The sequence below is a fragment of the Sesamum indicum genome, linkage group LG6 (genome assembly GCF_026168435.1).
Source record: "Sesamum indicum cultivar Baizhima isolate 11 linkage group LG6, ASM2616843v1, whole genome shotgun sequence".
NCBI lineage: Eukaryota > Viridiplantae > Streptophyta > Magnoliopsida > Lamiales > Pedaliaceae > Sesamum > Sesamum indicum.
The window spans coordinates 17,342,995-17,369,554 of record NC_142662.1 but is presented as its reverse complement, the minus strand read 5'-3'; the positions used below and the strand labels follow the sequence as shown (position 1 = coordinate 17,369,554).

Below are 26,560 nucleotides of genomic sequence, written 5' to 3'. Positions count from 1 at the left end.
TATAACTATCGAAATTGGATTATCTTTTTTTCTATAAAAAAGAAATTATGCTCTATAGTTGTATTTACGATTTAATGCAATTTACCTCTCTATAATATTGCAAATGAGCGAATTATTTCTCTATAAAAAAATAATAATAATTTATCTCTTTATATTTTTAAAATAAAGCAATATACCTATAAGAAGATAAATTATTTTATTTTGAAAAATAGGAAAAAATAATTTTTCTTTTGTTATAGAACGGTAAGTGTTCATTTATAAATGGGTTTTCTTTGATTTTATTCTGCCAGCTTACATTGTTTCTTGCACGTATCTTTTTATGCCTTTGTCAACTCATCATATAAATTATTAATAATTAATATCAAGAGAATTTGCATTTGACTTTTAATAGTATATATTTCACTGGCTAAAATAATGTTTGACGTGGAGGCTACTTCCAGATTTTCGAAATTTACACAAATGCCTCTGAATTTTTTATTAATCTCAAAATAGATTAGAAATATCTGTTCCTTTTATAAATAGGTCCTCCTTACTTAATCCTGACCCGACTATGTACGGATGCATGCTACCAAACGAACATTTTTGCATGAATAATTCATATGTAGTCGTACAACTGATCATAACATTCTACAAATACTAGCCCTCCGTGCCTTAGGTACAAACTTTTGGCTTTGAATATTTTTCCGATCTTCACATTCCTTTTCTTACAGCCTGTTGCTTACATAATATAATCGAAGTCCTCTGATGTAATTCTTACGGTATTTTGCTTGGCTGGTCACTTGGCCTTACAAAATTCCCATCTTAACTAAGCATATTCGGACCTTTTCATATTCGAATTAGACCGTAATGGACTTCCTAAATTGGACACACATCAATGTCAAATTGTGATAAAATAGCATCTGTAATGATATTCTTCACTTGTGATAATTTTCTAATATTAAGAGGGTTTAATTGAATTTTTAGTCCTGTAATAATATTTCTTTAACATTTTAATCATGTAGCTTATTAGAGTTGAAAAATAGTCCTTCACTCTTTTTTGTTTTAAAATTTTACAATTTTAGACAAAATTAGCCAAAATTTTCAAAATCAGCCAGAAAGTGACATCATACTTCCAGTCAACTTTAAAAATTCCTGCCGGTTCATCATAATTTCAGACAATTTTACACAAAATTGTGAATTTGGAAAAGATGAAGGACCATTTTACAATCTTAACAAATTACAGGACTAAAATGTCAAATAACTATAATTACAAAATTAAAAATACAATTCTGGTCAAATATATATAAAATCATGTTGCTTATAAACAATTAGATCGATCACTGTTGCACTAATTTCTGACGGAAGCCGTATAGATTAAGCAATCAACAATATCATATGTTATATTTAAAAACTTCTGAAACAATCATGGAAATTTATTTATCAGATTCTGATAGTTTAATTTATTTCCTGCAATATATATACAGAGGATTAATTACATGTAGATCCTCATTAAAAATATGAAATTATAGTTTCCTCCAAAAAAGTTTTGAAATTACACTCGTACCCTCTACGAGAATTTACTATTTATACCTGACCTTTTTTTTTTTTATTAGGATTTGGAGGAAAAATACTGACGTTATTTTCAATTTTATCCATTATTTAATATTTTTATATAATAATTTTGTACTTATAAAGAAAAATATGTAATGATCATGTTTATAACCTCACTTCATATATATATATATATTATTTATCTCTTTATAAGTACAAAAATATACAAGTAAATATTAAATGAGGGACAAAATAAAAAATTCAAGTATTTTCTTTTACTTTCGTCAGCATTTTCCGTCGAAACCTTAATAGGAGGAAGTCAGGTATAAATTGAAAATTTTTAAAAGGGGTGTCAGCATATTTTCAAAAAAATTATGAGAGAAAATATAATTTAATATTTTTAAGTAATGTCTAATTGTAATGAATCTTAGATAGTATGTATATATTTGCATTCTCGGCATTTGACTTTGCGCATCTTAATGATGGCTTAGCTGACATGAATCATTCCAGATCATGTATTACATGTGCGGAACATAACTTCAGCTCCGGACAATAATGCACCATACATATATATATATTTACAAAGTGAAGTTGTTTTTACGTTACATTATAAATTATTACGACTTAAAAATTATAATAAATTAATAGGATAAATAATAGAGTTTCATTTAAAATTTGATATAGTTACAATACTTTCTATAAAAATTAATGATAATAATATATACTCTTAACATTTGATATAATTACGTAACCCGTAGACAATAAGTTGGAAATATTTTCAATTTTATCCTCATAAGATTTTTGGTTTTTTTTTTCAATTTAAAAAAAGAAAATATTAAAACATCTAATGTTGTGCAATGTCGGCCCATTTGCCTCTTGAATATTTTTAAAAATAGCATTTTAGTCCATAAAAATATTTTTCAAAATATGTATATCTTATACTTGAGGGTTTGAAAGAACATTTTGAACAGTACTTTAAGACAAAATCTTAATATAACCCTAATAAAAGCTAACGAATGAGTCCATTGTCGGACGTATGATTGTTTCCTGTAGACTATTGTAAATAACTACGACAACAGGTCATATTTCTTGTCCGATTCCGCAGTTCTCCTTTCTGAAACGCAAATATATATATATGGATTTACAGCTTTTCCTGCAGGCAAAGAGGTAATTCTGGGGAAGTTAATTAAGTAGGGTTGGTTGCCTACACAAAACTCAAAACTCAACCCACCGGAAACAAATTGTGCATTTTCTCAGACTGACTTGTCCTCGAGGAATTCTTGGTTCGGTTTCCTATATTTGGATCATGGTTAAAGGTCAATTTCTTGATAATAATATGAAGAGGTTAATTTGATCTTGCTTGAAATATGCGACCTCGATTAGTTATCTCGATCATTGCCACGTACTCTCACAAGATCTAATGATTGGGTCCTCAGGATAAAATACGAACGTGAGGCTCGTCGGGTTCGTCGACCCTCCGACGCTCAAGTTAGAGTTGTTCGAGATAAAAATATGCGAACTGGAAAATGTAAGTCGAAAATAGCAAATGCCAGTTACATCAAAAAGTAACGCGCCGGGGTACTTGTAGGCCCATGTGGATATTGTAGCTTGGGCCACGCGTCACCATCAGGGTGATAGGCGTCTCCAATCGGACGACTCTCCCTGAGTCAGGTCTTCGGTCATAAAATGGGTCTATCTGACCCGTCTTCATTAACGCGCGGATCCTGAGTTGCTAAATAACGAAAATACCCTTCATTAAGAATATTTTCGGTATTTTGCGTAAAAGTTAGGATTTTTCCCATCATAATTACAGTATTGCTCCACATATACATATGAATCGCAATATGTATATATGTAAGAACATGTATTATCAGCCGATTCAGACAAATGCATTACAACATTGAGATGTATGCTGAATCTTTATTAAGAAATTAGTCAGATTACGGACAAGAATAAGAACCAAGAAATCGTGTAATATTTAATGGTGTATAGTACGTAAATTGAAGCTTTTATTACACAAATGTCCAAATCATACGAGTATATATAATATTACCGTCAAACTTGAATTCTTGTGACAAAAAGAATAATTCACCACGAGTTCGAAAAAGATGGGAAAAATTATAGTTTTAGTCTTTTAAATATGTGAGGGGGCAATTCTGATCCTACTGAAATTAATTTGTGTAATCTGATCCTGTAATTAAAATAAAAATAGCAATTTGAGGATAATTTTGAGTAAAAATTCATAAATTGACTTGAAATTTTGAAATATCGAGTCACGTGCATAACACAGAGGGAGTCCAATTTATAATTTTTCGTCCAGAATGTCCTTAAATTATTATATTTCTTTAATTGTTGGATTGAATTGCCAAAATTGATTTCGAAAAAACCAAATTGCCACTTTTCATATTTTTACAAGGAATAAATTTACATTTTTTTTTTTGAGAAAAAACTGTTGAATCGATTGTAAGTATATTAATAATTGAAAAAAATTCTGATATTATGGCAGTTAATATCCTCTAATATTTAATAATATGATGGTACTCAAGATTGTTAGAGAATGGAAGTAAGATAAATAATAAAAAAATAATTATAAAAAAAATGCAAAACGGCAGACGAAAAAAGGTGAGACACCGAATAAGTGCTCTCCTTAATTATGATAAATTATATTAACATTCCATAGAGTTAATCTAATTTCACAAACACCCTCTAATTTTTGTAAAATTATAAATATACTCATTGAAATTATAATTATCATTACAGGTACAACTTCTAGTCGGTGATAAATTTACAAATTAAAATACCCTTTGAGGTATATTACTGTAGCACTCCTCAGGGATGTACTTATAATTTCACAAAAAGTAGTGGGTGTTCATACAATTATACATAATATCAAGTGACGTGGATGTAATTTATCGTAATAGTAAAGTATAGAAGTTCATAATTCGTGCGTTATAAGATAAACCTGCTGCCAATTACTGGTCGTGGTGCACATACACTTCTTTCGCTTCTTTCGATCGACAGAGCATATGCAGTCTTCTCCTCTACCATTTCATTCCGCTCTCGTCTCTTGATCATCACTGGCAACCTAACTTAGTCGATTTTGCTCGCTATCGCCCTAATGGCTTTCACGGTCAACAAGATAGGACTTTCTGCGTTTTTCCTTGTTGTCCTTGTGAACTTGCAACCATCAGCACTGAGTGCACCTCAGGTCCCTTGCTTCTTCATCTTCGGGGACTCATTGGTCGATGGCGGCAACAATAACGACCTGCAGACGTTGGCCAAGGTCAACTATCCGCCTTACGGAGTCGATTTTCCTAAAGGGCCAACCGGACGGTTCACCAACGGTGGAACAACAGCTGATTTTCTTGGTGATCATATATATATATATACTTCTTCTAGCTATTAGTGTGTGTTGTTTGTGTGCTTGTGCCTTTATATTTGGTCTATATATTTGGTTCAAGATAACATCTGCTGATTGTCATATATCTTATGATTAGTTCTCGTCTTTCTTGATTGGTTTGTCATCAGAGTCTTGATGACTTATCAGAGTCGTAGAAATTGATAGCCAGTAAAACCATGCTGACTGAACCTCACCTTTGCAGGTCAGCTTCTGGGCTTCGACGCATATATTCCACCCTTTGCAACGGCGCAAGACAACGAAATCATCAAAGGTGTGAATTATGCATCTGGATCAGCAGGAATTCGTGATGAAACAGGAGAACAACTGGTACACTAATGCTATTAATAAGTCAATTTAGGAAAACCGCATGCTACGTCCGTTTGCAATTTGATCGCATTGTTTTCTAATTCACGACACTGCATCTCACAACTCCAATGTAGTTTGTAACTCTGGTCCCAAGCTTTAATTCATTAAGTTTAATTCTGATGGAAACAAACTCGATTTCCCTCAAGACTTGACGGAGCTCAAGCCAGATACGTGCTGCTCCCGTCAGAAATTCAATAGAATTAATGTTTGGTACTAAAATCGTAAATTTTTTGGAGTTATAGAACGCCACATGGTGAGCTCATAAACAATGGGACCAAAATCACAAACACTAACTTGTGGGACTTAAAACGCGATTTTCCCAGTTAATCTACTCGCCTATGACTGGTTTTCTTGTATGTATATTTTGAATATCGAACACGACTGAGACGAGACGTGCATAAGCTTCGCCGTGTTGTCTGCAGGGCTTCCGAATCAACTTGAATAATCAGTTGAAAAATCACAATGTCACAATGACTCGCATCGCCGGTTTGCTTGGGAGCGGCGCTTCAGAGCTCCTCAACAAATGTTTGTATTATTTTGTTATCGGCAGCAACGATTACATAAACAACTACTTTGTGCCTGAGTATTATCCGACAAGCAGTATGTATACGCCGGAGCAATATGCTACTGTTTTGGTTCAACAGTACTCTCAACAACTCAAGGTTAGTATTGACAGGACTAATACTAGTTGGGAGGATTGTCCTTTTGGCCCCTAAACAATACCGTTTATTCGCTTTTAATCCATAAACAATTATCACTTATACTTTTGATCTCCAAGTTTAATTGCACTTTTCGTTCTCTAATTATGCATATTTGATATTTTAGTCCTTTATGTTAGGGTTGCAAAGCAATTATGCGTATTTTTAAATATTCGTGAATTTAAGAGGTGTTTGATTGAAAAACTTAAAATCGGAAGGAAAGTTTGGTGTGCCTTGCACGTGCAGTGGAAGACCCACAACCGGTTTTAAGTTTTCCATCCAAATGTCTCTTAATTCTCGAAAATTGAAAATATGCAGGACTACTTAATTTGAAACCCTAACAATATTAAAAACTAAAATGCTAATCGTTTATAATTAGAGGTCCAGAAGTGTTATCCCCCCCCCCCCCCCGTAATTCACTTTCCCAGCTCACTTATCAGTTCGGGTTTCTTATGTTGCACTAATGACTACTCACGGTTTTAAGTGCAATTTTTGTCCTGTATATATGATGGTTTGACACTTTTGGTCCCGTAAAAAGTTGATTTTACAATATATTAGATTACCAATTTAACAACTTTCGCTAATTGACAACAATTTTAGTGAAAAAATTAAAAATTCCCATTTCTATGTCCTCGCAGGGCGTTCATGTTTGAATATTTGTTGACATCTGCATAAAAAATTCCCCTATTCACGAAATTGTTAATTTGATAAACTAAATTGCCAACCAAATCAACATTTTACGGGACCAAAACTGTCGAATCCTCATATATACAAGACAAGAGTTGCAATAAAGCCGAACTCCTGACAGACACTGTACGATTTTGGAGCAAGAAAAGTAGCTGTTAATGGAATTGGTCCGGTGGGGTGCGCCCCGGCAGAGCTGGCCAGGGGGACTAATGGATCTGCTTGTGTGGACTGGATGAACAAGGCAGTGCAGTTGTTCAATGACAAGCTGAAGCATCTTGTGAACGACTTCAATACCAATATTAAAGATGCAAAATTTGTCTACCTCGACGCCATGGATTTGAGGCCTACGCAATTGATAGCTCTTGGTCAGTTCAATTTAATTTTGAACTTTGTTTGTGTTTTAGCTTGATACAAATCATACTCTTTAATTAACAAAAAAGAAAAAAAGAATTTTTTACTCAGATCAGGTCTTAATGAATCAGAACATTTGCATGTATAAGTACATTTATCGTGTAATTGTTGTATTGATCACATTGAAATGAATCCAAAACCAATTAAGCTCTTTTGAAAATATAAAACTATAATTAAAGGAATTGTTTTTCTGATTGAAAGGTGTATCTTACACCTACCAAATTGCGAGAAAATAGTGATTTTGACTAAATCAATTATTTGGTTTGTATGCATGCATGCTGTCATTTTCCAAAATAATTTTAAGTGTTGCTTAATATATGTTTGTGTTTATAGGAAGTATATGAATTATTTCACAATGTTTATAAGGGGAAATAGTATTTTTATTGAATAAGTTAGGCTCGTTTCTCTTTTGATTTTATTCGTTAGAAAAAATTATTTTTTCCGTTTTTCATTTTTACCCTCTATTAGATTTGGTCCTGTAAGTATATTTATTAACTAATTAGTCTTGTAAGTTTGCAAAATGATGAAATTAAGTCAGATTTAGGGTTTTCTTGTGAATTTTCCGACAACTTTTAAAATTTATACCGAAAAGTGCACGCGTGGCAAATTTTTGCTGAATTTTCGGCCACTTATCCAGTTGTACCATCCACGTGTAATGAGTTTTGGAAGGAAAAATGAGGTTTCTTTCCTCCAAAACATGTCCTGCATGGCTTTCAAAGCTACATAATATTAAAATCGCCAAAAAGTTACACAACTTAGTTGCAATGTCACCTTTTTCGGGAAAAATATAAATTTTCAACCACCGAATGACTATTTGTCATTATTTTGCAAACTTACAGGACTAATTAGTTAATGAGCATACTTACAGGACTAAATTTTATAGAAGGTAAAAATTAAAGGACGAAATAAATAATTTTCCTTTTCGTGGTGTTAGTACTTTTGCTCTGGTAACTTACAAAAATATTTTTGGTCCTCATTGACTTTCCCGTCTATAATTTACAGTGTAGGCCACGTGCTCGACACTTGGCCGTTAAGTACTTCTATCTGAAACAAAAATTGGAGCATTTTCCAACTTGGGACGACTTTTCGGGGGGAATTTAACAACAACTGAGTGGAAAAGAAAATAAATCTTGAAGAAAATTAGAGCAAAATTCTTTCTTCTCTCATAGAAATTGAATCACATCCTTCCCTTATTTTTGTAAGTTAAAGAGTAGAAGCTATAAAGAATCGTGTCTTCCACTAGTACTTGATTTACTTGTGGAACACATGATTCTTTGTGTTGTTTATAACTGGCTTCAACTTACACAAATATGAAAGAGCGTGATTTAATTTTCGTGAGAGAAGAGATAAATCCTCTTACCCTAATTTCATACAATTAGTATATAGATTATAATTAGTGACAATATTAATACTATAAAGTCTTGGACGTCTCCATTTCTGTCAGGTATTCGATTTTTGAGCAAACCATGCTGCAACGTATCGAACATCACCGGGCTGTGCATCCCTGGAGAAACACCATGCCCCATCAGGGCCCTGCATGCGTTCTACGACGGTTTCCACCCATCGGAGATTGTTAACAGGGTTGTCGCCGTTGCTTCATACATTGAACTACTCAAATTATTGATTAATCAATGATGGTAATAAGACATTAAGTACAGGATATAATTGAAACCATTGGACGGATGCTGAATATATGGGCAGCAGTTCTTGTAATAAAACGTGGACCGTTTCGTCTGAGAAGTTTGTCTAAAATACGTAGTATATACATTATCTACTTCTCCGAGAAAATCCTTTTTTTGCGTACAGGTATTGTAATGTATTAAGACACTTTTGTTACTTTATTAATTGTATGTCCATAATAGGGTTATTCTTAATTCTTCTACTATATGCCTATTCTGTTTACATCAGTCCCATATTATAAATATTGCCACGTTGTCAAGCACGCTTTTACACGTCAACATTCTCTAAAATTAAATCTAAATATACATATATTCCGTAATTTTCATAAAATTACGGGTACAGTCTTTCAGGAGTATTAATATAATGTACCTCAATGAGTATTTGTGAAAAGTTTCACGATTGAATAGGGGTGTATTTATAATTATGATGATGTACAACTTCAAGGAGGTACTTGTAATTTTACAAAAGGTATAGTGTATTTGTATAATTTAACTATAATACGAGGGGTTGTCAATGTGATTGTTACCCTTTTAACTTATCTATTTCAATATCTTGATAGGGCTTAGACCATTGTAGATTAATGATAGGACATAGACCATTGTAGGGTCCAGCTAATTAGCAAGTTGCTAATATATATTATTTAATATAAGAATTTACTTGATAATATATTTAGTGATAAAAAATTACTTGCTAACGAATTTGACGATATGAATTATTTAAAATATATATTAAATAGTGAAGTTTAATAAAAAATTTTACTTATTAATTAGTTCAAGGATTATTTTAGTATCAAATTTTTCGTAATTATTCAATATATTTGCTTGTAGTGATTAGATATCACGGATTTCGCCTGCTTAATTAATAGTATAAACAAGATATATAATTTTCTTCTATTTCTTCTATTTTATTATTTATACAATCATTTTTTTATTTTTACTTGTATATACAATATCTCAATTACTTACTGCAGTTCCCATGCAGCTAGAACACTACTCAAGACATGTAAAATGTAATTTTTCAACAACATGAAACCTTATATTCAAAATATATAATGTGTAGCACGAATTTTGCAATGGTAGATATAAAATGATTAATTATACTCAAATCCTCTCTAAAAATGCTATATTATATTTGCCATCAAAGAAGTTTTGAAACTATATTTACGCCCCATTTGAAAATTCTTCTTTTACTCCCGACACCCTTCCATTAGGGTTTAAACGAAAAATACTAACGCTAACAAAAAAATACATAAATTTTCAATTTTATCACTCATTTAATATATTCATATATATTTCCGTACAGAATAAATGTAATATACATATGTGGAGTGTGACAATTTTTCTCTTGTAAAGTACAATTATTACATGAGAATGTTAAATGAGGGTAAACTTACAAATTTATGTAACCTTTTTACTAACATCAGCATTTTTCGTCAAAATCCTAGTAAAAGAGGTTCGGATATAAACAATGAATTTTTATAGGGGATGTAAGTGTAATTTTGAATTTTTTTGAATTTGTATTTTTAGAAAGAGTTTAAATACAATTAACTCAATGCCAAATTTAATGTGTGGATTTAACTCTAGCTTCCCACTCTCATGAACTCCAAACCATCCTTTGCTCTATTCAAAAGGACGCCTATTTTGAAGGATATGCCTATTCCAAAGGGAGCTTATTGCAAATCTATCTTTGTCGTGTTATATTATATGTGTGCACATATATAAACGATCTTACGGACATATATAGACCGATAACATAGATGTAATTCAGTTATTGTCTTAATTTCCATTCAACGCGTCTCTCTTGAATCATCGTCAACTCTATTAATTAGTCGAACATTCTTTCCTTAGAATGGTTTTCGCAGTTAGAACAAATGAAGTGGTTGCATTGTTCCTTGTGGTCTACATAAACCTGCAGCCATCGGCACTGAGTACCGCACCTCAAGTCCCTTGCTTCTTCATCTTTGGGGACTCAATAGTCGATAACGGTAACAACAATCAGCTTAAGACAACGACCAAGGTTAATTATCCGCCTTACGGTATTGATTTCCCCGACGGGCCGACCGGAAGGTTCACTAACGGTCCAAATCCAGCTGATTTTCTTGGTCATATATCTATACTTCTTCTGGATTTCTACCTTACTGTGTGTTGTGTGTGTATTTGTTGGTTCTTGCAAAATGCTTTAATACCATCATGTCTAGCTAGTTCTTGATTATCTCTAAGGTTGATGTTTTTGTCTTTGTTGAGTATACCATTTGCTGGCATTTCTTGATTTTAGAGGATTTTTGGTTAAAATTTATTGTTTCTGAAAAAAAGTTGTGAATTCATGCATTTATAAGAGAGAATAATGCAATTTACTAGAATGATATGAGAAACGAGCAAAAGAAATTTTATAAAAAATAAAATAGCAAATTATCTCATGTGTTTTGGAAAATGAAGTAAATTACCTCCCATCTAAACCATTGATGGGAGGGTAATTTGCTTTATTTTTTGAAACACGAGGTGTAATTTGCTAATTTTTTTTTCACAGAGGAATATTTGCTTATTTCACATATATATCATACGGAGAACCCTTTTATAAGATGTTTTTAGAGCGTAGAGCAGTCGAATCTTGTTTTAAATAAAAGTCCTAGGTGTTTTGGATAAAATAAGGTAAAATAGGACTTAATTATAAGATGTTAGTTATGATACTTTTTTTAAATAGGAATTTATTCAACTTCTATAAATAATTCGAAAGTTCTTTACTTTTTGTTTAAGATTATAAGAGCTTATAAGTTTCCTTCTAAAAAAAATTGTTCAATACTTTGTAATATCTTATAAACTTCCAAACATCATATAAATTAAATATTTTATGTTATATTTTGATAAAAAAAACTGCAATCTTGGTCCACTAAGTTAGGTATGATTGCACTTTTGATCCAGATCCATTCCAAAACAGCATTTCAGGACAATAGTTTGTAAAAAATGGCAATTAACGTCCAAATATGTAGTACCTTAATCCCTCCCTAGATATTCCACAATTTTCATAAATTAGGTCCAAATTATGCTTGTTCATGTGAGTAGCATTAACATAATCAAATTTTTTAACTTTTTTTATCAATGTATTTAGCTACAGGCAATGTCTAACCATACCACCATAGAACGCTGATAAAGTAATGCTCTTACTTTCAAAATCTGTAAAGAAATGAAATAAAAGACAAAAAAAAAAAAAAGAATGATAAGAATACAACGTACAACAAATTAATAATACTCAACAAACATATTCAACTACCCCACATGTAGGGTATATTAATAGTGCAACAACACGGCCAAAAAGGTAAAAATCTCACATGCTTCATTCTCCATTAATATAAAACGAAATAAAAGACAAAACTAACACATAAAAAGAGGATTTTTGGGTCACAAATAACAAAACAGATAGTGTTAATTTGAAAAGCGAAAAGGTGAGCTTTTGGGTCAAGGACTTTGCTTATGATATGCAGGTGGAGGCATGTTCATATGCCTGTTAGTGCGAATCATCACCATGTTCAACTAGTGCGACTCCCTTCTTTCAATCTTTTTACAGCAGCTATATATGGCCAAAAAATCACATATTATGGATTTTGTGTTTTAGGAATTTTGGAAGAAGTCTGAAGAGAAGAGACCTTGCAATTTTCCCCCCAAAATACGCTGACTTGGCCTGCTAGTAGAAGTGGCAAGATGACGTGTTATATTTTTACACGTCACTTTGCCACTCCACCCTTGTCCAAAAGACCATTTGTATCTATATGCATCAAGATCCTGATTCCTTTTAGTTTAATGTTTCTATTCAATGGACCAACCTTCTTTCGTATTATGTGCTTGTTCATGACGCTATAAAGAATTAATTGGTGAGTTGGATATTCGACAGAGAAAAACTCGTGTGATAAAGGAGGTAGGGGTGCAGAGACAGCCAAGAGGATAGTTGCCACGTAGACTAATTTGGCCAGAAAAATAAAAACAATTTTTTGGAGTCACGTGCCGGAGGGGTGAGGGATTTTGGTAAAATTAAGACAATTTTTATGTTAATTGCCATTTTTAACAAATTATTGTCTTGAAATGTTATTTTGGAATGGACCTGGACTAAATATGCCATCACCCCTAAATTAGTGGACAAAAATTGCATTTTTTCCTATTGATCGATTTGGATTCTGTGATGGAAGGATTTGGAAAAAAAAATAAGATGACTTCATATTAGAAAAAAATTGATATCCATCATATTCAGTAAAACATAGTTCAAACTTTGAATCAAACGTTTCGAAATTCATTGAATTTAAAACTATCCAATTACATCCAAAAGATCTGTTAGTAAAAATTTGAAATTCACGAGTTCAAATCCATCAATTCAAATATAACTTTAAAAAACTCACCCGAACAGCTTCTCACTGAAATTGTAGAATTTGATATAGCTGGTAAAACCTTGCTAATTACTGAGCTCACCGGTATTGCAGCTGATCTTCTGGGCTTCAAATCTGCTGTTCCATCCTTTGCAACGGCAAAAGGGAGAGAAATAATCAAAGGTGTGAATTATGCATCTGGATCGGCAGGAATCCGTAATGAAACTGGAAAGCAACTGGTACATCAATGCTATTATTGCCTTTTCTCCCAATAAATAATTTTCCTTTTCTTTCTAATGTGATTTTCGAAAATCGCAATTGGGGGCAATTTTAGTCTTGTACGAATCCATCTTGATTATTGTGTTCTATAATTTTAAAAATTTTGCAAATTCGGATGATTTTGTGTCCTCAATGTGCGAAATTTTAAAATTAAAGGACAAAAGTTCGTACTGAACTAAAATTGACATATTCCATATTTATAGGACGAAAATATTGATTTTCTCTAGCACTCATGCAATTTCTAAATCCTTTATTTGTAGTTCAAAGTACCGGTCGGTGTCTAATAATATTGATTGATATGTACTTATGAAAAGTTTTTGTCCGAATCAGGTTTGGCCGAATCAAAGCAAGTGCGTCTCACTTGCTATGTGATTGATTGGTCACTTTTCTTGAACTGTACACCAATCATAAAACAAGTATATTGCACTTACTATATGATTGGTTCAACTTTGACCAAGTCGGGTTAAAATTAAAGTTTTCTTGTATTTTAGATAAGCCTTTCAGATTAGCAAAATATCTAAAAATACTGATGAGGTATGCTGGTCGTGTGCTATGTCCTCTTCAAATTTATAGGAAATAAGTCTGAAATCAGATAACACACGTCAGAAGTGCTGAGATCTTTGATGGTCATTATTTGTGGATAATTTTAATTTTTATTGTATTTAAAGTCGATCTGCATCAGATAAGCAATTTAATATTTGTAGCTTTCTTTCATTAAAAAGTATATTATATATGCGTGCACACATCGAGTTTGCATAAATTACAATCTACTTAATTAAAAACTTCGACATGTTATACATGTTATAAGACGTTAGATCTTAATTATTTTAAAAATAAGTTTATGAAGTGTTTCGATAAAAATAAGTATATAGATCTTATAAGATTTTAGTAATTATAAATTGGCAGTAAATTATTTCTAGAAAATCTTAGAAATGGGCAACTCTTTATTTTTTTTTTCTTTTAAAAGAGCTTATAAGCTCCTAATATTTTATTTTTAGAGATTATAAAATATTTTTCCTAGAAAAAATTACCGAATACTTTGTAACATTTTATAAACTCTCAGACATCCTATAAAATATTCTAAAGAGCTTATAAACTCATCCAAACACCCTCTTAGAAGGTGTTTGGCTAAGCTTTTTTAAAACGTCTTAAGTGTTCCTACATCTTATAAGATGTTTTAAGAGCATATAAGATGTTGGATCTTATTATAAAGATGATCTCCTAAAGTGTTTGGATAAAATAAGATGTTAAAACTTATAAAATGTGAAAACATCTGATAAGATGTTATGGTGTTTGGTATAGTAAAGTCTTTATTGGTGAAATGACTAAAATGGACATGATACTATAGGATCAAATAAGTTGTTATTTTTGATATATTTTGCTTTAAAAACTTTTTAAAATGTTTTTATAAGTAGTACACTTTAGTTTAATTCAAAATAAAGATTTAATAGATAATCTTTTAACTATAAAAAATGCCGAATTATTGCCTAAACTTTTGAATAAAAATAATACATATGTACATTCATGCTGGTCGAATATTAATTTAGACATATAGTTTATATTTTCTTTATTAATACAATGGTTATTTCTAGTCGTATAATTTATAATGTCTTGAATTTATATTTTTCAGTAAATATAATATCAATACCAATCTTATTTTTATTTAACTATAATAATTTATTATTAAATAATTGAGTATTTTCGAACGACAGAAAAATTAAATAGTAAAAAAAAAATTAAATCATAGAGAGAGAAAAAGTGTGCGTGCGTGTGTGTGTGTGAGAGAGAGAAAGAAGAGTGTGGGTGTGCATGAATAGATATATTTTTATCTTATAACATATTAATTTTATATAACTTATTAATTTTTTTTAAAAAAATTATAAGATCCAAAATATCTTATTTTGAGATTTTATAAATTTTTTTAAAAAAAATTAGTTAAACACTTTATTAGAGTTTATAAACTTTCTAATATCTTATAAGATACTTTTAGAAATTTATAAGCTTAGCCAAACAAGGCGCAGTAAATCTCTCACCTTCAAATACTCAATATATGGTAATTTCCAACAGGGGCATCGAATCAGCATGAACGAACAACTGCTACATCACAACGTCACCGTTTCGCGCATCGCTCGTCTGCTGGGGCACACGCCGTCGCGCAAAGACCACCTCAGCAAATGTCTCTACTATTTCGTTGTCGGCAGCAACGACTACATGAACAACTACTTCAAGCCTGAGTACTACTCCACGAGCAAAAAGTACTCCACCGAGGAGTATGCTGCAGTTTTAATTCGAGAGTACTCCCAGCAGCTCAAGGTCAGTTTGGTAATTTCATCTCCACGCTTTCATTACGGGTTAAATACAAGCTTTGATTTTTGCACCCTCGCAGATACTCACGACAAACAACCTTGCATAGCCGTAGTCAATGACTATTTGCTACTGCTATTTTGTTTTTAATCATGACACCTAATCATAGTTAAATGTGCATTTTTTTGTAGTGAATTGTAGAATGATATTTATAGCTTTATTTAGAAATGATTAGATCTTGATTTGATTATAAGGTTTAAATTTAGGGTAAATTATAACAATCTTTCTTGAGATTTTTTGTAATTACAAGTACCCCTAGTTGTTTGAAAAATTACAAATACCTACTGATATTTGAAAAATTATGTAATTCTTGGATGAATATATGAAATTATCAACTTTGTCCTTATTGTAATTTTTAAAAATAAAATTAAAGTCTTGTAAAAAAATCAAAGAGGGTGGATGAAAAAAATTTAAAAATTTTAAAAAAATATTATCCACTTAGTACAAAAAAGTAAAAAATCTTAAAAAATAAATAAAATTATAATTTTTAAACAAGGGACTTTGGTCAATTCACCATAAAAATTGGATGGAAATCTAATGGATTGGGCTAATTGTTAAAAAGCCATTAAAAATAGAGCGGTATTAATAATTTTTCAAACAACGAGGAGGAATTCATAATTATGCGAAACCTCATATGAGGTCATTGTAATTTACCCTTAAATTTATCTAATAGATCAATTGTCTAAATTTTTACTTATTTATTATTTATATAACATATATAATATAATTTTAATTTTATATATATATATATATAGAGAGAGAGAGAGAGAGTGGGCAGTAAGATGAGAGTGGATGGTGGGCAATGAGGGAGATGGGGAGGAGCAGGTGGTGAGGAAAAATTAATACAAAGTTTGATTGAATTTGAACTAATTATATGAGTGTAATTGATATATAATTTAGATAAATTGATCAATTATAGAATAAATATATTATATTTATTATGTGATTGATTTGATTCGATTAATTTTAATTTGGATAAGAATTATCCTAAAGGGTGGTGCCAAGGGGCAGCAGGAAAAAAGATAAAACAATTTTTTTTAATCTTTTTGTTGTTTAATTTTGGAAGAAAAATTATATATGTATAAGTATTTGAAAATATTTTTTTCTATATATTTAAGTATTTAATTTATATATAATAAATAATAATAATAATATATAAATGTTCGTATCTATATACCAAATATGGAAAATTTAAATATAAATAATTGATTCAAATTAAACAAAATTCGGACTATGTATTTATGTGTTAAATCTGGAACTTCAATTTAAATCTAATAAAATCTAGCCACTCATTTTTATTTAAATCTTAACCATTCATTATATTACGTATAAATAATTTAAGAAATGTTGATTTGTATCCTACAAAATTTCGACCGTAGATCCATGACCAACAAAATCCAACGAGTCATGAATTAAAGTGTAAAATTATTATTATTATTATTATTTTGTTAAAAGATTAGGACAGAAAAATTGTGTGTGAATCACACCACATAACCCGTTTTCTTACCATGCACTAACGTTAAACTACTCGCGTGGCGTACACAGAAATTGTATAGTTTTGGGGCGAGAAAAGTAGCTGTGACCGGACTTTCTGCAATAGGGTGCGTACCGGCGGAGTTGGCGAGGGGCACCAATGGGTCTCTTTGTGTGGACGCGATAAACGATGCGGCTGTATTGTTCAATCACAAGCTACAGGCCCTTGTACAATCCCTAAATAATCATCTCCCAGATGCGCAATTTATCTACATACCTGGCGTAGAGTTGTCGGAACACATTCCCGTGCCGGGTCAGTTGAAAGTTTCTATAATTTTACTGATTTTTTTTTTTAAAAATTTGTGTTTGAGATATGGGTTATTTCAGTGGGAGATATATGTGTTTTCATTATGGTTAATTACTATGAAACAAAAGTATATAATCGCGGCAATAGTAGTTAATTATGATTGTATACGTTCGCTGTGTTTTTGCAAGTGAGGTTAAAATATTAGTTATAATAAAACTCTGTACACAATTGGGAAGAAAAAAAAAAAACAGAAGAAGAAGATTAGTGATAAAAAAATTCAAGTGCTAATTTTAATATTATCACTAATTGTATATAATTAGTGATGAGAATGTTTATTTTATCACAAAAATGAATTGTATGATTTTAATAATTATTATTTTTTGTAAAAATAGTTATTAGTAAGAATTAGTGGAAAAAAAGTTTTCCCAAAGATGGTCGCTAAATGTAGTTAGCGACCCATGTGTAGTGACAGCTTAATGACAATAAATAATAGTTATCATTATAGATGTATCACTAATTGTATTTGGTGGCAACCATATATACGATTTCTGTCACTAATAATTATATGGCGACAGGAAATTATTGTCATTTAATATATATTTTTAACGATAATTTTAAAACTGTCACTTGATATTTCGTCACTCATATCATATTTTTTTGGGATTTAATGTAATTTACCCTCCTGTGATATTACAAATGAGTAAATTACCCATTTATGATATAAAAATAAAAAATAGCAATTTACTCACCTATATACACTTTTTAAAATAAATCGATTTACCTTCCTATCTGAGGAGGTAAATTGCTTCAATTTTAAAAAACGCAGGAGGGTAATTACTGCATTTTAAAGAGTACAGAGATGTAAATTGCTATTTTATTTTATTTTTTTCATAATGAAGTAATTTGCTCATTTGCAATATTATAAGATAATTGCTTGCATTTTTTCTATTTTTTTGTAGCGGTGCATACATACAGAGCGAAAATTACAATCAACCCATGCTACGATGCATCTTGATATAAATTCTTCAATGGCAAATACATATACGACATACGTTGACTCCATATTTTGGCTTTGATTAGGTATTAAGTTTCTTCTCAAACCGTGTTGTGAGGTGGCGAAAACTACGGGGCTGTGCATCCGCGGAAAAAAGCCATGCCGGGACAGGGCATTACACTTGTTCTTCGACAATTTCCACCCGACGTCGATTGTGTACAAGGCTACGGCAGCCGCTGCGTACGCTGAAATACTGCAGTTAATTCAATGATGGATGGGCTATGAGGGCAAGAGAAAGCCCCTTGTTGCTTTGAATGCTTGTAGTGTAATGATCATGCGTATGAAATCGCTAGAAAAAAGTATAATTTTTTGTTACGGACGTTAATTGCTATGGTCAAAAGAGAAAGACTTACAGCAAATATAAATTATTTTAAGTTTTGCAATGATCATTAGCTGTTGTTTCTGCGAATGTTTTAGCTACATATCGCTAAAAACCATAGCGAAGATTAATTAGCCGTGATAGAAATTTAAATTTTTACTTTGATTTTGTTTAGTTGTGGTTAATAATATTGATTTGCCGCGATTTTAAGTTCTGGTCATTTATAGTGCAGTGAAAACTCAATTTATTTATTTTTCTTTTGTAGTGAATGTGTTGCGCTTTGTTAAATCTATAATGGGTTCACTCTCGAGGAAAAAATATAATTTTAGTTTTGTAATTTATGGAGTTTTTTTTTTTTGTCTTGCACAAACTGATATTTTTGCAATTTAATCGTGTAACTTTATAATTTTGACAATTTTCGTCCTTTTCTCGACCAAATTGGCCGAAAAATTGCATGTTACGTGCACATGATCCAATTAAATTGGAACTTTCATTCTATAACTTAGGGGACATTGTCATTTTTAGTCATGTAACTTAAGAGTGTTGATATTTTTGATTGTACACGAGTGCTCAATTTGCAGAAAAAAGCTAAAAGAAACTCAATTTCGAAGAAAGAAAGGGAGAGGAGATGGGCAAGTGGCGACAATGCGTGGCGATTTTTCATATTCACTTTAGTCTTCAATATCACTTAAAACTTCAAATCAACTTTAAACTTAATATAAGAAGTTTATTTTGTACAAAAACTTCAAATGTGGGACAAAGAGTTTGTTCTAACTCTAACATCCCACCTCCTTTTATCTTGACTAAAGTATCCCACCATTTTTCAATGTGGGACAAAAACACACTGTGCTCTTTTCCATAATTTAATGATGGATTACCATTTAAATTATCATCCAACTTTTAGATTAAAATGTTGTTTTGAATTAGCATTTTAATCCATGTCAATTACAACAATCCCTATTAATCCATAGATTAGGATTTTTCCTCAAACTATCCTAACTTGCTTTCAACAATAATACTTTTCAATTTTAACTATCGTTTTAATTATTTAATATTAGCCGTCATCGAGTCAAATGGAACTATGCCTGAATAGCCATTTATTATTGACAAATTCCTTACAGTTCTTAAGGCATATGATAGTGATAGTAATAGGATAGCTAAAAACTTCGGTAGGCGTTGGTTTACAAACTTCTTACACCACTTCTTTTATTATCTGAATATTTGTGACTTCTTTCACAAATCCTTTTAGAACAGCTTCTGTTTCGATTTTGTTTAAAAATAATTAGATGGTAATATTTTTATTTAAATTTACAAAAATTATTTATTCATAATTTTCTAATCTCATAATTGTTTTGCTCCCGAAATTTGTAAAAGTAGTCACAACTTTACCTCCCGCCCAAGAAATTCTCTCTTGCGGAAGGGGTCATCTTCCGGCAGTCAGACTCTCTCTAAGCGAGTATAAAGCCTCTATAAATCCCTGAGATCTCCAAGTTCCGAAGAACATAGAAAGATTTGAAGAAAAGAAGGGGATAGAAACACTAATCTGCTCCAATCCAATTGAAAAATTTCCCTACATCCGAATTTCAATCGGGGAAACGAGAAAGGAGGGGGGGATTCAAGGAATGGGCATAATAAAGAGCAGCTTCTCATTTATAGTGGGTACAACATTTGGAGTGTATGTAGCTCAAAATTACAATGTTCCCAACGTGCGGAAGCTCTTCAACACTGGCCTTCTGATTGCCAAGCACATTGAAGAGAATTACCGAAAGCCCAAGAAACGTGACGACGATGATTAGAGGCCCTTGCTTTGTCCTTGGTTTATTATTTGAGGACGCCTACTAGATGTTTGTAGAAAGGCCTGTTAATTTCTTTTAACTTGTAGAAACCCTATTGAAGGAACCGTTTTGCTGTTTATAAATAGGACTTTTAAGTTCGAGAAAATTGAGGTCTAGAAAGGTCGGCGTTTACTACTGATTTTGTTAACTATTTGAGGATCAATCAATGGAAATTCTGAGAGAATTGATGTTAGATCAGATACTTTTTGTAGTTTAGAACATAAACAGTTCATGGGTTGCTGTTATGCATTTTGAGTTTCCCATGGAGAATCGTTTTTAAATCAATAAATTGGGATCCTTGGAATGGGTATCTGCAAAAGTTGCAGGAGTAAGCTACGATATTTCATGTTTTTCCATTTATGTTTTGTTTCATTGCTGTGCTTGTGATAACCTGGAATCCTTGGAATGTTTGGTTGCAACTTGCAGCGGCAAGCTAAGATTGGTCTTGTGTTATCTGTTGTTTCATGACTGAGCTCCTGATAAGTTGTGCTTATGGACACAGAAAAGCTTCTGTTGTTACTTTTGCATGCCAGTTTAACACGATAGTTTCTTTGCCAATAAGCAATATGATCCCACTTATTGGAGATACAAACTGCCGACATACTTGCCAATGTTTGACTTATACTTAGACTTTCAGTTAATTTTGTATTACCTAGTTCGGCAATGAGGATACAATCATGCTGCTGAATAATGATTCATATTCAGATGTATATTTGGACCTTATAGCTAATGGATGTCACTCATAATTTTTCCTAACAGGCATTAGAAGTTATCTTTGCCTTAGTTCTAATGAATTCTCCATGAACTTAATTAGCTTACAATGATAATACTGCTTATCATTGGTTGTGGATAGCTGATTAAGAATGTCTGTTCTTTGATTGTGCTACAGTTCTTCATGTTCTAAATAAACTCTTGGAGTTATTTTTGGTCTAGCTTTGTTGAAAACAAATGAAATGATGCCACGTGCTGGTAGAACTTAAGGGTGTTTTTGGGATGCTGGTGTTCTTGGCTCTTTTTCTCTAGGTGAACTTATCACATATTAAATGTCATCAGTATCTTGTTGATAATGATAATTCTGCTTGCGATTGGTTGTGGATAGCTGATCAAAGAATGGCTTTTCTTTGATTCATTGATTGTACCACATTTCTTAAGATTCTGAATGAATTCATATGTTGAATCCAAATGAAATGATGCCACGTGATGGTCCTAAACTGTTGCAGGCTACTTTTTGTGACGCCGATGTTATTGGCTCTTTTTCTGTAGGCGAACTGATCTTATTAAATATATCAATATCCTTTATTAATTTGAGGTGATCTGTATTTAGGGGACGCTGGGCTTGACGGAAAGCTGCACCCTGGAAAGTTGGTGTGCTACACAACCATTCTACAAGGTTCAGAGGGTGTAGGGCCTGAAGTGATGGTAACACACGAGGGAATGAGAATTCTCTTTGTGTGGAACAGTAGATTGAAGGCACTAGAGGGAAAGGACACACGAGGGAATGAGAATTCTCTTTGTGTGGAACAGTAGATTGAAGGCACTAGAGGGAAAGGCCTAAATGTAATTGTCTACAGGCATTTCTTAGCTTTTGGTTGCACATAGATGAGGAAACCGAAAAGGGAGGACCACAAAGGTGTATAAAATGGGAGGATGGTAGTAGTATGCTGTTCATGAATTCTCTGACAATGGTATTTGTACCTGACAAAAACCTTGTTGGTTTGGAGATAGATATGAAAGATATATGGTTTTTCTTGATTTCACAAGTTTGACCTTGTGGAAGCTCAGCTTCAAATTGGATTTTGGTTTCCGTAGCCTCATTAAACTACAGTAGACATAGTAGAAAGTGATTGCAGTCCGTCTTTTATTGCTGTCTCCTTGTTCTTTGCAATAATTGATCATATTTTCATATTTCTGATGTGATATTCTTGGGGGGCATGGCATAGAGGTGAAGTATTATGAAGCTTGGTTAAAGAGTTTTATTTAAGTGTTGTACAGCATGCCATAAAATCATTCATAAGCCCCAAGGTGTCTGCATGCCTATGTGTGAACAAGAAGGTAATCTTTTCAGTCCTGGGTTCATATTGGTTTTCTTTCATTCAAAGGCATAACTTGTACCATGCTCTTCATATTCGCCCGGAGTTCGCTCCCAGAAATATAGCCATCCCGAACAAGGAAGCTATACGTAATGCAACTATGAATCTCATGGAGAGTTCGATCCTGGCTCAGGATGAACGCTGGCGGCATGCTTAACACATGCAAGTCGGACGGGAAGTGGTGTTTCCAGTGGCGGACTGGTGAGTAACGCGTAAGAACCTGCCCTTGGGAGGGGAACAACAGCTGGAAACGGCTGCTATTCATGTGTTCCAGATATTTTCTAGGGGCTACATATACTTTATCGCTTGAGTTGTTAGCCTTGGTTTCCCTAAATAGGAGGTTACAATTGAAAACAAGGAGAGTAGAACTTGCCACTGAATTGTTAACTAACAGTCAGATTTAGATAATTACATTGCAACAGAATGGACACGATCATCAAATTACTGGAAACAAATCAGATTTAGGAATGAGATTGGAAAAGTTCTTCTCTCTTGCAATGGAGATCTGCAATGTTTATATCTGAAGGCTTCATATCCATGCTTCCTTTTAATGTTCCATACTGCAGGCCTGGTCAGTACAGAATTTGGTGCTCAAGCTTTTCAATGCAATTTGGTTCATCCTTCTGTTGTTTCAGCCAGGTGTTTTTAAATGCTATTTTGCTAACATATAGAACTATAGTGCTCTCTTCGTTTCATTGTATTTCTGCAGGCATTTAGCAAATATGGAAAGAAAGTTTATTTACTTGCAATAATGTCTTTAGTTTTACATGAATTTGAATATTGGGAGCTTTTGGGTCTGAAGCTCATTTTATATTACATATCTCTTGTTTGAGTATGCCCTGTATATTTGTGTTTAATATGCTCTATCAACTTTATATATTGATCTGAAAATTCATCAACGTGCTACATGTAAAGCCTATGTACTTGCTTCAACACTCCTAGATTTAATTAGTTAATGTTCAGATACAAGTCAGATGAAATACTAAAATCCGAGTCGCTGCTTGTAGGAGAAGACTTGCAATGCTGCTGATCTTTCTCTCTTGTAACAGCCCTCCATTCATTAATGCATGCCAATTTTTGTGGATCTGAACTCATAAGTTGTTGGCAGCTAAGAATTTCTAAGATCTTTTCTGTTTCACCAAGTAGATGAATAGCATGGCGCACGCATTCCTCTCTCTCTTCGATGGTGCTCTGATGGCATTTCAGTGTAATGGCAAGCTGTAAGTTGGTAAGACAAGCCCCAATTACGTCAGCGATCATAGCAGTGAGTCTTTCAAACATAACTTTACTGCAGTCGATCGATCTATTGTCAGTTGTGAGCAGAAGGGTTTGGCATATTCTATACATGGAATTAGCAGCCAAAACTTTGATGGGCCATTTTGAAGGAGTGTAACTCAGACAAAAAGTTACGTCATTCTTCCGTAGCTCCATAAACTTGTTCTTGGCTATGTCTGAGAGTTCAGAAATTATATCTTTTAGGCTTCTTCCTTGGACTGCGATCTCAAGAAGTTCCACATCGAGCCACCTGTAATGGAGATCAACTCCTGCCCACACAATTTGTGCTGCTTTCCTGATATTTGTCAGGTCTCTTTTAATGTCGAGGTTGTTTTCTATGACTCTGATGTACTTAAGGCCTTCATTTACACACTTTATTAGCTCTTTCACTGGACGAAAATCAGTGCTACTAATTGCAACTGCAATGCTTGTTAATGTCACCACAGGAAGAGCCCAGCTGTTTGGAGGTTCTTCAAAATCCAGAGAAAGAACCTGTTTGCTGTCAAATTTCTGTACCCCCTCGAATCCCCTTGAAGGATTCAGTTTCTCTAAAAGTTGTATGAGATATCTGGGTTGCTCCTTTCTCCCCATTCTGTTCCAATGACCAGTGGCCTCCCTGTCACCTTCCATCATGAGATCAATCAATTCTTCCTCTCCTTCAAGATGCAATATGTAATTTCTGAGATCCAGCTTGCCGTTGGTGTTCGACTCTGATTCTGTATTACAGTTCCGAATTGAATTCCTGCACATAACCAAGTCAACAAGTTTCTTGCAGCACCTGTAGATTATTATTAACCTGCTCACAAAGAATATCGATATTAGCCTGACTGACTTGCTCAAAACTACCATTGCTTTCTGGATCAAAATACATAAATCCAAGGCCTTGTTCTTTGCATTATGCACAAGTTTTCTAACATGCCGACCAGAGATTCTGAGATCTAATGGGCAGTCCTTCAACTGAGAAAGTATCTGGACCCAGTATTTTTCTACTGATGAGAACCCAATTTTGTAGGACTTCTTTGTTCTCTTTGGGCACATGAACTTAATGGCTATGAACCATCTAAGAGCTGGGCCAATTGTACCTCCTCCTACTGCTATACTCTGAGTTACTAGTATCAATGTAGTTGACCACTTGTAATCTGACTCACCATTACAAAATGTGAAGCACCATGGCATCAGATAACTCCGAAGAATTGCTTCTGCCAAAACCATGGCGCTCAAGAGGCAGAATGCTCCTGAGGCGATGCAAGTTGCTAAACGACCCGTCACGAATTGAGGGTTACAGGTATGCGCCATCATCCAGTATCTCATCAGATCATCTCTGAGTTTTCGTGTTATGGAGGTATTGCAATTGTTACGGCATTCTTTCTCTGCTGCTACAAACTTTTTATTGTACTTAAGATCAAGATAGCTCTTTGTCACAGGAATTGCCAAAGATGAAGAAATCAAGATTGCAAACAAAACCACCATCAGAAACATTATCAGAGCATGTTCTATCCAAAAGACGTAGATCACCCCAGTACCTAACTGGATGCAGACGTTCACAATAACAGTAACAACAAGTATCCCTAGAGCTACCACATTCATCATAAGCTCTTTAGTTTCCATGGTTCCTAGAGAAGGCATGGAATTACCTATTGCTGTGCAGATGAAAGTGGTACTGCTGAGTTTTGCCAATTGATCTTGCGGGCGGGGCATGGAGGTATTGAGATCAACCGAGAGTTTGACAGCCACACCTATAAGAGTAAGCGTCGTGGCATTGAGAGCAAAATATTTGCAAGGGAACCAGAACTTCCTGTAACGGAAGCCGTGAAAGGCATCAAAAGCCATCGCTATTGCACAAGCTGCAGATGCCGCTACCACGTACAGGCCAATCCACGGCATCGGCTCACTGAATCTTGAATCATTTACCGTTCCATTGACAGTACAACCAAGGCTCCCCATCTTCTATATTGAGTTTTGCTCTGGCAAATTTCCTGCTGAACTTAAAGGTAAGCTTTATAATTCCCCATCTTTGCTAATCAAAGTGATTCACTTTACTCAAATACATTGAAAGTTTAAGATCTCCGTACACTGGAAGTTGTCTAGACATAAATGGTTCTATATTAGGAAGTGGAATAGGTGGGTCATGCATCACTTCTTTTGTCCACTAGATTTTAGTACACCACTGATAAATGTCATAGTGGGGACCTAACCTCTTGTCACTTGCCTGAGACTTCTGCTGTGCCATTTATTATTGAATTTCCGTGGATATTGTCATGGCCGACGCATTTGAAATTTGATTTATTTGGATGTCATCCTGACTTTTTGACCAAAAGATAAACTAAAGGTTACATTTTTGCTTTGCCCCCAACTACTTGTTTAGTTTTGTTTTGACCCCTCAAGTTATGAAAATTATAGAATTTGTTCCTTCCAATCAAGAATACATAATTGTTTTTCTA

At 33.2% G+C, this 26,560-nt stretch overlaps 4 protein-coding genes and 1 long non-coding RNA gene across 5 annotated transcripts; 4 read left to right on the top strand and 1 right to left on the bottom strand.

Moving 5' to 3' along the window:
* The first annotated feature begins 4,486 nt into the window (after positions 1-4,486).
* On the top strand, positions 4,487-8,966 carry LOC105164433 (GDSL esterase/lipase At1g29670-like). The gene is made up of 5 exons (XM_088881534.1): positions 4,487-4,898; positions 5,133-5,257; positions 5,719-5,958; positions 6,803-7,046; positions 8,537-8,966. Exons 1-5 carry the CDS (start codon positions 4,649-4,651, stop codon positions 8,725-8,727), a joined length of 1,050 nt encoding a protein of 349 aa, XP_088737660.1. The 5' UTR covers positions 4,487-4,648; the 3' UTR covers positions 8,728-8,966.
* Positions 8,967-10,563: 1,597 nt separating this feature from the next.
* Positions 10,564-18,995, top strand: LOC105164434 (GDSL esterase/lipase At1g29670). The gene is made up of 5 exons (XM_020694189.2): positions 10,564-10,873; positions 13,238-13,362; positions 15,470-15,715; positions 17,312-17,552; positions 18,627-18,995. The coding sequence occupies exons 1-5, from the start codon at positions 10,621-10,623 to the stop codon at positions 18,809-18,811; spliced, it is 1,050 nt and encodes a 349-aa protein (XP_020549848.2). The 5' UTR covers positions 10,564-10,620; the 3' UTR covers positions 18,812-18,995.
* A 1,076-nt stretch (positions 18,996-20,071) lies between these two features.
* Positions 20,072-22,514, top strand: LOC148787867 (uncharacterized). The gene is made up of 2 exons (XR_016065888.1): positions 20,072-20,208; positions 22,079-22,514. It is a non-coding gene; the product is annotated as an uncharacterized LOC148787867 (long non-coding RNA).
* LOC105164311 (uncharacterized) lies at positions 20,252-22,514 on the top strand. The gene has a single exon (XM_088881535.1). The coding sequence runs from the start codon at positions 20,542-20,544 to the stop codon at positions 20,713-20,715; it is 174 nt and encodes a 57-aa protein (XP_088737661.1). The 5' UTR covers positions 20,252-20,541; the 3' UTR covers positions 20,716-22,514.
* A 1,051-nt stretch (positions 22,515-23,565) lies between these two features.
* On the bottom strand, positions 23,566-26,306 carry LOC105164312 (uncharacterized). Its single transcript, XM_088881533.1, has one exon. The coding sequence runs from the start codon at positions 26,061-26,063 to the stop codon at positions 23,793-23,795; it is 2,271 nt and encodes a 756-aa protein (XP_088737659.1). The 5' UTR covers positions 26,064-26,306; the 3' UTR covers positions 23,566-23,792.
* Between the last annotated feature and the right edge of the window lie 254 nt (positions 26,307-26,560).

What these genes read in the sequence shown, in the direction of transcription:
- LOC105164433 (XM_088881534.1), top strand. Translation starts at nt 4,649, where the DNA reads ATGGCTTTCACGGTCAACAAGATAGGACTTTCTGCGTTTTTCCTTGTT. An exon ending in ATGAAACAGGAGAACAACTG is followed by an intron (nt 5,258 to 5,718) that starts GTACACTAATGC and finishes TGTTGTCTGCAG; the next exon opens with GGCTTCCGAATCAACTTGAA. An exon ending in TACGCAATTGATAGCTCTTG is followed by an intron (nt 7,047 to 8,536) that starts GTCAGTTCAATT and finishes CATTTCTGTCAG; the next exon opens with GTATTCGATTTTTGAGCAAA.
- LOC105164311 (XM_088881535.1), top strand. Translation starts at nt 20,542, where the DNA reads ATGGGCATAATAAAGAGCAGCTTCTCATTTATAGTGGGTACAACATTT.
- LOC105164312 (XM_088881533.1), bottom strand. Translation starts at nt 26,063, where the DNA reads ATGGGGAGCCTTGGTTGTACTGTCAATGGAACGGTAAATGATTCAAGA.
- LOC105164434 (XM_020694189.2), top strand. Translation starts at nt 10,621, where the DNA reads ATGGTTTTCGCAGTTAGAACAAATGAAGTGGTTGCATTGTTCCTTGTG. An exon ending in AAATCCAGCTGATTTTCTTG is followed by an intron (nt 10,874 to 13,237) that starts GTCATATATCTA and finishes CCGGTATTGCAG; the next exon opens with CTGATCTTCTGGGCTTCAAA. An exon ending in ATGAAACTGGAAAGCAACTG is followed by an intron (nt 13,363 to 15,469) that starts GTACATCAATGC and finishes AATTTCCAACAG; the next exon opens with GGGCATCGAATCAGCATGAA.